Source organism: Durio zibethinus, chromosome 26 (genome assembly GCF_047325235.1).
Source record: "Durio zibethinus cultivar Kanyao isolate XHJ-2024 chromosome 26, ASM4732523v1, whole genome shotgun sequence".
Lineage (NCBI taxonomy): Eukaryota > Viridiplantae > Streptophyta > Magnoliopsida > Malvales > Malvaceae > Durio > Durio zibethinus.
The window spans coordinates 18,281,811-18,298,162 of NC_143187.1; the positions used below are offsets into that span (position 1 = coordinate 18,281,811).

Sequence of the window (16,352 nt, forward strand, 5' to 3'; positions counted from 1 at the left end):
GACTTGACTCAATCTGTTATTATATTAAAAATTATTTTTTAATTTTTATTTATATATAATTATATATTTATATTTAAAAAATAATTTTTTATATTTTAAAAAATAATATTTTAATAAAATTTCGGGTTGGGTCGAGTTCGGTTTCAAGATTTTTTATTATAAAATCGGATCGGATTTGAGACGAGTAAAAATTCGTTTCGATTTGATCTGTTGTCAACCCTAACGAGGATGTATATAATTTTAAATTTTTGTTGGGTATAGGACATGTAATGTAGTATCTATCTTATATTTGTACTATATATATTTATATATATTTAATAAATAAAATTTTTATTAAATAATATAAATTATTATTTTAGATTAATTAAAATTAATATATTTTTTTGAAAAAAATATATTTATAAAAAAAATATAAATATATAAGATAAAAGTTAAAAAAATAAAGAATTGTTTTTATTTTTTTTACAAATGAGTATTATTAATATTTATTAAATGTTAACGAGATAAAAATGGACATAAATTTAAAATATTCATTGGGCATAATGAGAGAAATTTAGGAACGAGATTAGAGAATGTTTTATTCTTTTCATACTTTACCCGTTGAATCTTTAAATGGTATTTTGCCTGGTAAATTTTAATTAATGAATAATGAAGAAAGAGAATTTTGTTGAAATTAAGAGCTTTTGCTTGTATGAATACGGAAACTGAATGGTGGTCTTAGGATTTAATGTTTATCAGATTTTATATTTCAATATTCACTCTATTATTATTGTTTGGCAAATTAGGGTTATGTTTTCTTATTAAAGAGTAATTAATAAAAGCAAAGTAATACATAGTTAATCAGCTTGCTATTTTTAGCTGGCTACCCTAGTGTACATTGAATTTGGCCAAGTCGAGAGTCGAGGCTTTTGTAGCGTCTATATTATCTGTTAATTTGTGTATTTATATTATATTATTATGTATCAAATACAAATAAAATATAAGTTATTTTTATCATAATTTATGTTGATATATAATATATATTTCTTATTTTTTAAATTATATATGATTTTTATCAATTTTAAACCGAATGATTTTGCACAATTTTCAGAATTAATCTAAAATCATCAGCCATTTTATTGTGTGAGAGGTGTCAAATGGTTTGTACTGATTGGTATGATCCATTAAAAAATAATACATGTGTTAATGGATACCCATCACTATTATTTATGGGTCTTGACATGCTTCAAACAATACGATTCTTCATGTCGTGTCGGCCTTTTTAAATTTTTATTTTTTTCTTCGTTTTTCAACTATCTTTAAAACTAATGTATGAAATTAATATATGAGATACATAATTCATATGATTTAATAAAATATTTTATGTTTACCAGTAAAAATTAAAAGAATTAACCAAAATAATATATGAAAATTAACAAATGTTAATATTACATATCTAAATTTTAAAACAAAAAACATGTATATCATATTATTATTTTATTTCTCATTTTCATCATATAATAATTCATTTATATCATGTGTTTTGTTTTATTCTTGGTTTTTCATAATCAATCTTTTAAGTACTATATATTTAATAATTTTTATCTACTAATAGTTTAAATATTTTATAAATAGATTTATTGATACAATTTAATTTTTACAAATTGTTAATATAAAATATCAACAGGATAAAAGAACGTCCATTATATGATAAAAGTAATATAAAATATAATTAAAGACCAATAGATTAAATTTACTTATAACATATATGAACTGACATAACACATCACATTGATGCATGTGTGCCATGCTAACCTATATGTCACGAATTGATCAGGGGTGTAGCTAGGAAGATTGGTAGAGACCATGACCCCCAAAATTTTTTTACACCATTGCAGTAGAATACCTCATCCCATTAAAATGAGGAGTTCTATTTGCATCACTATTTTTCTCTATACATCTTCACCTTTTCTTTAAAATTTTTATAAGTGAAATTATTAAAATAACTTTTTCACAAATTTTATAATTTTGTGGAAATGAATTTCTAAAAAGTTACAACACTTCTCAAATATGCATTTTTGAGAAGTGTTTTTTAAAAGTTTTATGAAAAATTACAATAAAAAATTATTAAAATTATTTGTAAATAAGTGTAATAAAAAATTATTATTAAAGAAAGAATAATAAATATTTTTTTATCTATTTTTAAATTTTATAATAGTTTTAATTAAATTAAACTCTTTAAAGAAATATCTCTATGTATTTATTATGATGAATTTTTTCAATTAGCATATATATTTTAATAAAATTATATAGTATTCAATAATATTACATTTTCTTTATTCATAAGCATGCAATACTATCCACGAAAATTTTCAACTCTGAATTAATTCTAATTCTTTCAACACTTTTCTCATTGATTCTCAAATTCATATGAGATCAAAAACATGGTAATAGTGATTTGTTTTCTATTTTTTCTACTATTTGAAACATTATAAAAAATCTCAGTAAGTAGTCATCATATTTAGGGAAGTTGTGCACCTTTAAAATCAAAACAATAAAAGTAAATTTTTTATTAATTTTAAAATCTAAAATTTAAAATTATAATTTTTTTCATTACACTAAATTATAAATACTTTTAATAATATTCCATTTTTTTATAATTTTTTTTTATAAAATTTCACTTTTCCAAATATATTTTCAATAAGTGTTATGGTTTATCATAAATGAATTTTCGAGAAATCATAACACTTATCGGAATTCATTTCTTAAAAATGTTATGACTTCTCGAAAATTTATTTTTGAGAAATGTTATAATTTTTTAAAAAATGGTAAATATTTAAAAACTTACAAGAAGAATAATTAAATAATTTTACTTATAAAAAAATTTGAACAAAAAAAGTAAGGGGTGTAAAAGTAAAAACCAGGTGCAGTTAGAACTCCCCCACTAAAAATAATACTTGATCCCCTCTTTCCTAATAAAATTACTAGTTGATCCATCATATCTTCTATTTCTAACTTTGCCTCTAGTACTAACATTAACCCTTGATGAATTATGCTATACAATTCAATAAATTCAAAATCTTTAAGCTAATATGGTACAAATATATAAATCATACTTGATATAACTAAAATAATATATGAAAATTAACAAATGTTAATATTACATATCTAAATTTTAAAACAAAAAACATGGATATCATATTATTATTTTATTTCTCAATTTGACCATATAATAATTCATTTATATCACGTGTTTTGTTTTATTTTTGGTTTTTTCATAATCTTTTTTTTAAGTAATAAATATTTCATAATTTTTATCTACTAGTAGTTTAAATATTTTATGAATAGATTTATTGATACAATTTAATTTTAATAAACTGTTAATATAAAGTATCAATAGGATAAAAAATGTCCATTATATGATAAAAGTAACATAAAATATAATTAAAGATCAACATATTAAACTTACTTATAACATACATGAGCTGACGTAACATAACATATTAGTGCTTGTGAGTCATGTTAGCCTATGTGTCACGTACTGATTAGGTGTTACGGTCCACACTAATTTGTGAGGTATTGTCTACTTTAGCTTATTGACCTCACGATTTTATTCCACAAAAGGCGTCCCACAAGTTGAAGGAGTGTGAACCCTTATATCCCAAGATCAATTTTAGTACATAGCCGATATGAGATTCATGACTCCTCTCTAGGACCATGACATTTGCCCCTATTCCAACGAAGACCTACTGTTCTCGGTGGCACATTACTAGTACCCCAAAGCTAGTTTTGATACCAAATGTCACAGTCCACACTAACTTGTGAGGTATTATCCATTTTAGCACGTTGGTCTCACGATTTTATCTCACAAAAAGCGCTTCACAAGTTGAAGGAGTGTGAACTCTTATATTCCAAGATTAATTCTAGTACACAATCGATGTGAGATTTATGACTTCTCTCTAGGACTATGACATCATGGGTGTAACTAGGGTTACTAGTAAAGGCCATGGCCCTAAAATTTTTTTTATACCATTGCAGTAGGATACCTCATATATTAAAAAATGAAATTCTATTTACACCACTATTTTTTTTTTTTGTACATCTCCATTTTTTTAAAATTTTTTATAAGTGAAATTATTAAAATACCTTTATCACAAATTTTATAATTTCTTGAAAATGAATTTTTGAAAAGCCATAACATTTTTTGAAAATGCATTTATGAGAAAAAGTTTTATGAAAAATTACCAAAAAAAATTATTAAAATTATTTGTAAATAAGTGTAATAAAAAATTATTATTAAAGAAAGAATAATAAATATTTTTATCAAAATTTTAAATTTTATAATAGTTTTAATTAAATTAAACTCTTTGAAAAAATATCTCTATGTACTTATTATGAAAGATTTCTTCAATTAACATATTATATTTTAATAAAATTATGCAGTATTTAATATATTACAATTTATTTATTTATAAGCATATAATGTTATCTGAAAAAATTTTTAACTTTGAATTAATTCTAATTATTTCAACACTTTTCTTATTGGATTTCAAATTCGTACGAGGTTGAAAATTTTGTAATAATGATTTTTTTTCTATTTGTTATACTCTTTAAAATGTCATAAAAAATCTCAGCAAGCAAATAGTCATCATACTTAGGGATGTTGTGCATTTTTAAAATCAAGACAATAAAAGTAATTTTTTTATTAATTTTAAAATTTATTATTTTTAATTATAATTTTTTATTACACTAAGTTATAAATACTTTTAACAATATTCTCTTTTATATAATTTTTTATAAAATATTAATTTTTTTAATGTATTTTCGAGAAGTATTATGTTTTATCGAAAATGAATTTATGAAAAGTCATAATACTTTTTAAAAATTTATTTTTGGAAAATGTTATGATTTTTTGGAAATGATGAATATTTGAAAACTAAAAAAAAAATTAAGTAATTTTATTTGCAAAAAATTAAAAAAAAAAAAGAGGTAAAAAAAGTCAAAACCGGGTGCATTTAAAATTCCCCCACTAAAAAAAAAAATTTAATCCCCTATTTCCTAATAAAATTACTATTTGATCCATCATTTTTTATATTTTTGACTTCGCCTCTTGTACTAGCATTAACCCTTGATGAATTGTGCTACACAACTCAATAAATCCAAAATCTTTAAGCTAATACGTTACAAATATATAAATCTTATATGATATATGATTATAGTAATATATCATGACAAGTACGGTCCGCTCCTAACTATATCATCTCATCTGATATGTTGTACATTTGACAACTCTGGAACAGACCCAAACGTACAACTCTTAGAAACAAAATTTGCTCAGGAAGGCAAAGGCAACGAGTAAAAAAGGCGTCTTCTGGCAGTCCCCAAGGGATTATCAAACTCCTTCCATTATTTTTAAAACTCTCTTTAATTAGTCTCTTCTCCTCCAACTCCTATAACTGAATATAAAGCGAAAGACCCCAAAGCCCCATTTCCCGTTACTTTACTCTCATAAAACCATCTCTGTCATCTTTCATCATGGCTTATTCTGCTGTATCTCAGGTCTTCTTCTTCTTCAATTTTCACCTTACTTTCTCTTTGCCTCCTCTGGCCCTGGAAAGAAAAGATTACCGAAGAAAATATAAAGGGAAAAAAGCTATATATAAAATCTAATTCTATGGTTATCTTACCTGTTCCTGAATTTATCATAATGGGTTTTTTTTTTTTTTTTTCAGGTTCCTGTAGCTGTTCCCATTGGAAGCGACGTTTCTCTAAGGAGATCTGTGTTTAAGGTACTCATTAGTTTGCTGTTGTTATCATTCTGATTTTTTCAATAACCGTAGCTGCTGTTTGGGTATCATTCAAAATACTAAGTAATTTGTACATTTCCGTTTTAGTTTTTGGTTTAGTTGCAGTAATGGGTTGATAGATTCATTGGAGAGACAAAAAACTAGATTTAGAGTATAGGATCTGTTACATGTTTGAATTCTCAACTGAAATGATTTGTTAAGCTTTCTTTGGACATCAAGTTTAGATTTTATGGCTGAAATTTTATTGATTTTAACTACTCTAATGCTCTTTGGAGTCAGAATCTATGTATGATCTTGATCACCAGCAGCCAGACTTAGACCATCCTGTTTTTGGCCTAAAATGCAGTTAATGTTTTATTGATTTAAATAGCAGATGGGTTGCAGAATAGTGGCCGCTATTTCGTGATAGTGGCACCCACCAAAACCATTGTCCACTGCTATTAAGGTGTGAGAGGGGATTCACTCCCATAACGGTCCTTCTTGGCTGCAAATAGTTCAATAATGGACCGCTATAGCCACTATCAACTTCTGTTGCCTGAGTTATATGTAATTTTTTCCCTTTTTTTTATCAAATTAAAAGGCCAAGCCATATCAAAACAAAGAAAAAAACCAACCTCAAACCACAACAATCAAACAACAACAACTTTATACTTCAATTTATAGACAAAAGAAGGAATCAATTTAAGGAAATAATAAGATATTCACTTAAAAGTACCTTTTTTTTTATTCACATTTTGGGTGCTCTTTTAGAGATTTCATAACCCCTTGTCAATTGCAACAGTGGTATGAGTTCTTGCTCTTCTCCAATCTTGATAGAGATGGGACGAGATTTGAGGGTAGAATTGAAGTAGAGGGTATGAGTGTTGCATGGGGTGATTCACTGTGTTGGGTTTTGGGTGGGTCTATCATGGGATGAGGAAATTGAAAGGTTTGCTTGGATGTTGGATGGGAAGAAAGAGGTGTAGCAGATTGGAGTAGGCAGAGAAGAAACAGAGGAGGTTGGGTGGAGAAGAAGGATACTTAGTCACTTGGTGAGGTTGTTTAAGATAATAAAATTGGTTTTTTATTTGATTGTTTAGATAAAAATTTGGGAGGGAAAGGTTTGGCAAGAAAAAATAAGAATGGTAAATTTATTCTTATTAAGTGTTTTATATGTAAAAGAATTATTTAAAAATAATTAATTTCACATTAAAATTTGGCTATAATTAATGTTATTTTTAATTACTTTTTTTGTTTAATTATTAAAGTTAGGTTTCTAACTTTGATTTAATTTGTTAATTGACAAAATTAAATTTCCATCAACTTTTTTTTTCAATTAAATTAGTTTGAGTTTCATAAACTTGAAAAAAAAGGAAAGCTTAATTTAACTTACGATACTATTTTTTTTAATCCTATATAGTTATATTAGTCATATTTGTAAAATTCATGAATATTTTATTGAATAACTTTTAAATGCGCATATTGATTATTGAGCTATAATATTAGAAAAATGTTAATAACTGATTTTATCATATAAAAAAATGTAACAAAATGTTTTAAAAATTTTTAAATAACATAAAATATGAGTATTCGTTGTTGCAATTATTATTTACTTCATTTGTGATGAGTTGTGCAAAAAAAAAAAAAAAATTGATGATTGTAATGAGAGTTACTACTGCTATCTTATCCATTACATCCCAACCGTAATAAACTTGATGCGACCAAAAACGTTGCCGCAACCACATATTAAATCTTTGGTACTTTTAAGTATTGATATTCTCTCATGGTGAGAGTGGCCATGATTGGCAAATGAAGGATAGTGTGGTCATCTTTCCGTTATTATATTATTTTGTCAATTGTCAAAGTCTACTATAAAAATACAATGCCTTGCTTTTGATTTCTTCTTTCTTGGCAATCTTCAATTTCCAACTTCCATCATGCCTCAAGGCTGAAGGAGTGTCTATGATGCAGCAATTTTGACTTTAAACTTGGAATGATAAAGCCAAATGATCATCCCTTCATATCCTTCCGGAGAGTAAAAGAGTAAAATAGGTCAATAGATAATTGTTCTAGTGAGATGTTATCTGGTTTATGCCTCTTGAGTAGTGGAGTAGGTTATGGACACAAGGGTGCTGAACTTCATTTCGCAGCTCAAGTTTTCTCTTGCTTCATTAATTTTGTACAGTGTTTGTCTGTTATAATTATGTACTTTCATGCGTATGCATTTTTGAATGCTTTGACAATTGCCAAAGTGAGTATGTTTGGCAAATGCAGCATGTGTTGACTGATGTGTCTCATGGTAGATGACATAATTTAGCATTTTTCTTCTCAAGCTGTTTCTTTTATTAATAATGTTGGTGCAAGAACTGAACTAGAGTTGCAGTATATCCTGCAATGACATTTCAGGCTTACTTTTCTTTATCCTGTAAGTTAACCTATGTGTGGTCGTATGGTAAATTAGTTCTTAATACAGAAGTACTTGGCTTTGATGCAGAGGAACGGTATAAGCTTTAGTGACAAGTCATGGGCTTCCGCCTTATCCTTGAATTTGAAATCACAAAATGCACAGAGGAGCAATCAGTACATTGTATGCATGTCATTGAAACAAGCCAGCAAATCCAAAGTTGCAGTTTCACCTTTAGAGTTGGAAACTACAAAAGAGCCCCCACTAAATTTATTCAAGCCCAAGGAATCTTACACAGCTACCATTGTTTCTGTTGAGAGACTGGTTGGCCCAAAAGCTCCAGGTGAGACTTGCCATATTGTGATTGATCATGGTGGTAATGTACCATATTGGGAAGGTCAGAGCTATGGTGTTATTCCTCCAGTAAGTCTGTCATACCTCTAATATAATGCTGATTCTTTTTACTGTTTTCAGATAGTATGGTTTTGTTAATCTCTAATTCTTACTGTTTAGAATATTTTAACTTAAATGCGTACATGAAAGTTGGTTGACAAGAAATCTTGTTTGGAACATAGGAATCGGGATCAGAATGTTTATTATAGCTAATTCTAGATCACTACCATTGTCCAGTCACATCCATTAGGGCCTCTTAATCTCATAAATTGAAGTTCTATGTATTCTTTGAACTTCATGTTTTAGTTTCTACTTTATAGATTTCCTCTTAAAATTTCCCATTTATTCTCTGATTAGATTTTACATTTTTCTTTTATCGTAGGGTGAAAATCCAAAGAAACCAGGTTTTCCACACAATGTTCGTTTGTATTCCATTGCATCATCAAGGTACGGAGATTCTTTTGATGGCAAGACAGCCAGCTTGTGTGTTCGTCGTGCTGTCTATTATGACCCTGAGACTGGAAAGGAGGATCCTTCAAAAAGTGGTGTGTGTAGCAATTTCCTGTGCAACTCCAAGCCTGGAGATAAAGTTCAGATCACTGGTAAGATCCTTTAATAAAGTGGAACATCCATAATAAAGCCCAGGCTTTCTACTTATCTTAATATTACTGTAAGGCCACAGCTAGAATTACCCACCATACAGCTATTGACAGCTAGTAACTCAAATTAATTGGAAATTGAATTACAGAAAGCTAGGTTTTGGTAGTTCAGAAAACAAAAGACAGTATTTAATGTCTCAAGGCAATTTTTTTTGGATATTCCAACCAGATGGTCACTGAATTGCTTACATTCCAGCCAATGGTGCATTGTTGTCGATTGTTCTCCACTAAGGTTGTCTTGCATCATCTTATCGAATACCAATTTTTATTTTAATATTTTTTCTCAGTTAAGATTGTCATATTATGTTTTTTTTTTTTTGTGCTTTTTTTTCTCCCTTGTTGGCGTTGCTTATTGTAGATTTTGCAGGAAAATAGGTGATCAGAACTGACTAAATATCTTCTATTAACTCCAATAGAATGTTTTGGCAGGCCCCTCTGGCAAGGTAATGCTTTTGCCCGAAGAAAACCCAGACGCCAACCACATAATGATAGCTACTGGCACTGGTATAGCACCATTCAGAGGCTATCTCCGCCGCATGTTCATGGAAGATGTTACATTCAAGTTCCGCGGCCTTGCATGGCTTTTCCTTGGAGTAGCCAACAATGACAGTCTCCTTTATGATTATGAGTTTACCAAATATCTTCAGGACTACCCCGATCACTTCCGGTATGATCGAGCTCTTAGTAGAGAGCAGCAGAACAAGAGTGGGGGCAAGATGTATGTTCAGGATAAGATCGAGGAATACAGTGATGAAATTTTCAAGCTCTTGGATGATGGAGCCCATATATATTTCTGTGGGCTTAGGGGAATGATGCCCGGGATCCAAGAAACATTGAAGAGAGTAGCAGAGCAGAGAGGTGAGAGTTGGGACGAGAAGCTTTCACAGTTGAAGAAGAACAAACAATGGCATGTAGAAGTATATTAGTTTTGCAGGAATATATCCAAGTCATGCCTGTTGTTAAGAGAAGCAGCAGTGTAGCCAAGTTAGACAATTTGGCATTTTCATTTATGGGTTTCACATGAAAACCTTCGTTTAGCTGTCAGCATACATTTGTATGATTGCCAAAGGGACTTAAAATAATTGAACTAGTTTCATGATTATTACAAAACTAGAAAACCACTCCATTGATGATTGTTGAGTTTGATCTGGCTACTTGTGTTTGGTTGTTTCTTCTTTCGTTATCATTGTTGAATGCCATCTAACCAGAATAATTTTCCTTCTTTAAGTTTTGAACTTGGAAGAAAAAGAATACAACCAGGCTTTATATGCTTTAGAGCTGGCAAATCTAATCTGAAACTGTAAAATTCGTCTAATCTGCTTAAATTTGAATTCCATAAAATCTGTCTGATTTGTTTAAATTTAAACTCGATTTAATTCGGTTTGATCAAAAGGATGTTGCAATTGAAAGAATAGTTAGTATATGTGGACATGGGTTTTTTAGTTTTGGGTTATAATTGTTTGGTTGGCAGAGCACCTAAATTCTTAATATCATTCTGTTACTTTAAAACCTATTTTAGATTAGTGGGAAAGACAAATGCCAATTAAATTAATGGAAAGTTGGCACTTGCCACACAAGCTTTATTTAGGCTTTAATCACATCCATGCGTCTCATTTTATCATTTAATAATTTTAGTTAATAATTTAATTATTGGCAGCTTTTATTTGCACCCTATTATTTCTTCAATGCACTCTTTATTAATTACATCTCAAATTTAAACCATAAAGATAAATATTTACTCTTTACACTAAAAAAATTTAATCTCATTTTCCTTTAATATCGTTCACTTCATCACTCCTTGTTAGAGTTATAAACGAACCAAATGTAAACAAAAAAACATATATTTGTGGTTTATTGAGTAAAAATTTTTTTTTATTCGTTTGAGTTTGATTTATTTAAATAATAAAATATTCACGTTTTGTTTTTATTTAATTCAATTAAGTTATACGGATTCGTTCGAGAGTATTAAACGAACATATTTATGAATAATAAACAAAATCATAACAAATAAATTTAAACAAACCAAAACGAATATAAATGAATCTTAAAAAAAGATTAAGATAAATGAAAAAAATATAATTTTATTATTATTATTATAAACGAACAGCAAACAAATAAATAGCAAACAACAAACGAATAAAATGGACAAGTTTTAAACAAATTTTAAATGAACTTGTTTACGAATATAAACAAACAAAATAAATCTCTATTTGTATTTGGTTCATTTAATAAACAAATATTAAATTACTATTTAAGATTATTTGTTAAGTTTAATAAAAGAACATAAATACAAAAATCGAACAGGTTCACAAACAGTTCATCGAAAATTCTGTTCGTTTGCACCTTTACTCTTCATTCATCTCTTTTCTTTTTATATATTTTATTTATTCGAAACATTCTCCCCTTAAATATATTCTGAAACCAAAATTATGTGATAGAATAATGCTATTGAATTAATTAAAAGTTAATCTAAATAAGAGAAGAAAGAAATAGACCAAAAGAAAAGAAGATTAAGACCAGAAACAAGATATGAGAGCAAAGAAATTATGTTTCTCTTTCATAACCCCAAAATGTGCATATACATGACAGTGTTTAATTTGGAAATTGTAACCCACAATACATAATTACTATTCCTATAACTAACTAATCATTGGCTTGACAGCTTGCACCAGATAACTTTATTCTCAACTCCTCTACATCATTACTGTCAATTTCCTTTAATCTTTTACTGGTATCTTTGTTAGCTTCTAACTTCATCACATTACCCTTCCTTGAGAGCATCATTGTCCTTAAGGATCAAAAAGTGAAAATTGAGATTTAAAGACTGAGAAATCCTCCCATATAGCATTCTCTGAATCCAAACTAGACCATTCCACTAGTAGCTGAGTGACTGCCTTGTTATTTTTCTTCACCATTCACTTATCAAGCACAATAGCTGGATATACCAATGGTTGAACATTCTTGCCCACTTCAAGAAGGGTTAGACTAGAGACATCTTTAGTGCCGACCTTTTTCTTTAAGAGGTTAACATAAAAAACATGATGCAATTTTGAAAATTCTGGTAACTGCAACTTATAAGCTACTTTCCCAATCTTTGCAATTATAGGATAAGGACCAAAATACTTTGATGAAAGCTTTAAATTTTTTCTTAATCTAAGAGAGGCTTGCTTGTAAGGTTGTAGTTTCAAATACACTATATCCTTCACCTGAAACTCTCTTTCAGTCTTATTTTTATCAGCATAAAATTTCATCCTATGTTGAACTTTTCCTAATTGATCAACCGGTAGCTTACTCAAATTTTCTCGTTCTTTAAGCAAATTTTCCACAGTTGATACTCTTACTTTTTTACTAACATTTCAAGAAAACTCAGAAGATGGATATCCATACAAAGCCTGAAAGGGACTCATTTTTATGGCAGTATGATAGCTAGTTTTGTAACACCACTCAACTAAAGGTAGCTATTAAATATAAGTTTTTGGCTTAAGAAAGCACATACACCTTAGGTATTACTTAAGGCATTGGTTTAATCTCTCAAATTAGCCATCAGACTTTGGGTGATAAGCTGTGTTGAACTATAAAGAAGTACCTAATAGCTTCATTAATTCTTGTCACATAGAAGTAGTGAAAAGTTTATCCCTATATGATATAATAGCCTTTGGAGCTCCATGAAGTTTATGAATTTGACTTAAGTAGGCCTTAGCCACATCTAAGGCAGTGTAATGATGAGAAAGAGGCAAGAAATGTGCATATTTGGTAAATTTGTTAATGACGACCAAGCACAATTAAATTTATGAGATTAAGGCAGTCCTTCCACAAAGTCCATGGTGATCATTTTTCAAGTCTGTGTAGGAATTAAAATCGATTGTAGTAAATTAGGATAAGTAACATGCTCACTTTTATTCTTTTGATACAAGTCACACTGTTGCACATAATCTTGCATTTGCTTCATTATTTAAAGCCAATAAAAATAAAGGTTAAGTCTATAATAGGTTGCTTGGATTCTTGAATGACCTCCCTGAGGTGAATCCTGAAGTGGTTGCAATACTTGAGTTTTCAACAGACCTTGACTTTTAATATAAACCCTACTTTTTTACCTAAAGACTCCATTACTAAAAGAGAAGTCGAAATCACTTGCAAGATTTATAATAAAAGCTATGATTTTTTCTTGAGCAGTTGTATCTCTTTTATAACTCAGTTTTACTTCATTACCTATTTAAGGATAAGAGTGGTTGAATGTAGAACATGCAACCCTTCTTCTTCTTCATGTCGCCTCAATAGAGCATCTGCCACTATATTTGTTTTACCCTTCCTGTATTGAATAGTGAATTCCAACCCAACAACTTGATAAGCCCTTTATTTTGAATAGTGGTAGTCAGCTTTTACTCTAAGAGATATTTCAAGACCTTATGATAGGTCTTGATAACGAATGGTCCACTTTCAAGGTAGTGTTTGCACTTAGAAACTACCATTAAAATAGCTAGATACTCTTTCTCATAGATAGATAAATCAGTATATCGAAGACCCAAAACCTAGATTAAATAGGTAATAGGCCTTCCTTATTATGACAAAACTATTCCTATACTTGAACAATAAGCATCCATTTCTAGGTAAAAGAATTTTTAAAAATTTGGTAATGCAAGTATTGAGGCATTGCTCATTACTTCTTTAAGTTGTTGAAATGCTATTGTTGCTACACTTGACCAATGAAATCCATCTTTTTTTAACATGTCTGTCAAAGGCTTATTTATCACTTTATATCCTTAACAAATTTTTTATAGTAACCAGTCAGTCTAAAAAAACTTCTTAGAGATTTCAGACATTTAATAAGTGGCTAATTCATCATTGCTTCTACCTTAGTAGAATCAGTTGCAACCTCATCTGCTGAAATAATATGATCAAGATACTCAATCTATTTTTAACTAAAAAAACATTTGCTTTTCTTAGCAAACAAGCAATGAAGTCTCAATGCCTCAAAGATAAGTTTCAAATGTAAGACATGTTCTTCCAGAGTAGTGCTATAAACCAATATATCATCAAAAAATACTAACATAAACTTCCTTAGATATTCAAAAAACCCGTTATTCAGTAATGATTTGTAAAGTGGCAGTTGTATTAGTAAGTCCAAATGGCATTATCTTGAACTTATAGTATTTTTGATGATTTCTGAAGGTTATTTTAGGGATGTCCTTAACTTTGACTCTGATTTACCAATATCTTGACCTTAAATCAATATTAAAGAAGTACTTGGCACTTTCAATTCATCTAACAAGTCTTTCATTATTGAAATTGAAAACTTGTCTTTCACTGTCATTGCAATAAGTTGCTTGTAGTCAATACACAACTTTCATGTACCATTTTTCTTTTTTACCAATAGACAAGGTGAAGCAAATGGACTTTTGCTAGTTTGAATAATAGATGAAAATAACATTTTTGAAATCTATCTTTCCACTTTAATTTTTTAATGATGAGAAAACTTATATGGTCTCAATTTTACAGGCTGAAACCCTTTCTTAAGGGGTATACTATGGTTATGTGATCGAGTTGATGGCAGTCATGTTGGTTCCTCAAAGATATCAGAATAAGCAGTGAGTAATTCTCGTAATTCAAAATGAGTCTTTTTTTTCATACAATCTACACTGATCATATAAAGCTTTTTATTTATGTCTGGGTCCTTACTAGCTAATTTTTGTAATTTTTTACTAGTAATGAGCTTAACACCTAGTTGCTTTTTACTTCCTTTTAATGTCACTTGTTGACCCTCTTTTTGAAAAGTCATAGATAGTTTATTAAAATCAAACATCAAGGGACTATTCTTTTTCATCTAATTAACCCCAAGAACTATGTCACTACCTCCTATTGGCAGTATCTCAAATCATGTGAGAAAATATGTCATTGTATTAACCAAGTTAACTTCTTACATTTGGTATTGCTGTATAATCTCTTTTCATTAGCTACTGTTATAGCTAAAAGATTAGTCTGCTTCAGTTTCACTCCTTTTTGAGCCCACTTAGGAGTAACAAAACTATGAGTGCTGCCACTATCGATGAGGATATAAAATGATTTTCCTTTTATCATTCTTTCAATCCTAAGAGTGTTGTGCCCAACACTATCCATAAGAGCATTGATGGAAATTTGTAAGTTTTCAGGATTGTCTTGTTCTTCAACTCCTTTTGGTTCTCCATTACCATATTGTACATTTTCTCTTCCTTATTGGATTCATTAGTAGTAATGGCATTAAGTTATTTTGTTCTATATACATGGCCTGGCATAAATTTCTCGTCACACTTAAAACACATATTCTATAACCTTCTTTGCTTAATAAGCTACTGTCTATTTGGTATGAAATTGGTTGATGGGTTTAGTTTTGGTTGAGTGTGAATCAGATTAGGATAAGGGCCAATATTAAAGGTAAACATAGGTTTGGTAGTCAGCTTATGTCTCTTATTTTCAAATTCAAGTGATAGTTCATATAGTTTGGCTCATTTGTAAGCAGCAGTAAAGGATTCAAGTTCGTTAGCCTTCACTTTAAGCTTGATATCATCATTGAGTCCACTGATAAAGCACCCTTCAGTCAAATATGTGTTATATTATAGCATATAAGGTCTTAACTCTTCAATTTCTTGATATATATCCACAGTAGTCTTTTGAGCTAGTTTGTTGAACTTCTTTATTATGTTAGAATAGGTTTTGTCATAGAACCTTTGACACAAGTTATTAGTAAATGTTGACCATGTCACCCTTTCTTTTTGCATAAGATATCCATCAAAACACACCTCAGCCTTTCTTTCTAAGTACATAGTAGTTATCTCTAATTTTTTATAATCATAGATTGAAAATATGACAAAATATTTTTGGCATTTTTTAAGCCAACCGCTAGGATTGCTTCCATTAAACACCGATAACTCAATCTTAAGTCTAGGTGCAAATGTATTCATAACAATTGAAAAATTGCTACCAAAAATGAAATGAACATGTTTAGAATGTTCAATATTGAATTGAAAGGTACTTTCATTGATTTCATGTTGTTTATTGGCTAACAGTCCTACTCCATTAGGTTTATAAGCATATTTTTCATGATCATATATTATTGTGATTTTGACAAGTGCCTTACCTCCCTTTTTAGACTGAGAA

The 16,352-nt window shown here is 29.1% G+C and overlaps 1 protein-coding gene across 1 annotated transcript; it reads left to right on the forward strand.

The window, feature by feature from the left end:
• The first annotated feature begins 5,164 nt into the window (after positions 1-5,164).
• On the forward strand, positions 5,165-10,365 carry LOC111275371 (ferredoxin--NADP reductase, root-type isozyme, chloroplastic-like). Its single transcript, XM_022860722.2, has 5 exons — positions 5,165-5,538; positions 5,712-5,768; positions 8,260-8,592; positions 8,945-9,164; positions 9,651-10,365. The coding sequence occupies exons 1-5, from the start codon at positions 5,515-5,517 to the stop codon at positions 10,145-10,147; spliced, it is 1,131 nt and encodes a 376-aa protein (XP_022716457.2). The 5' UTR covers positions 5,165-5,514; the 3' UTR covers positions 10,148-10,365.
• Positions 10,366-16,352: the final 5,987 nt, after the last annotated feature.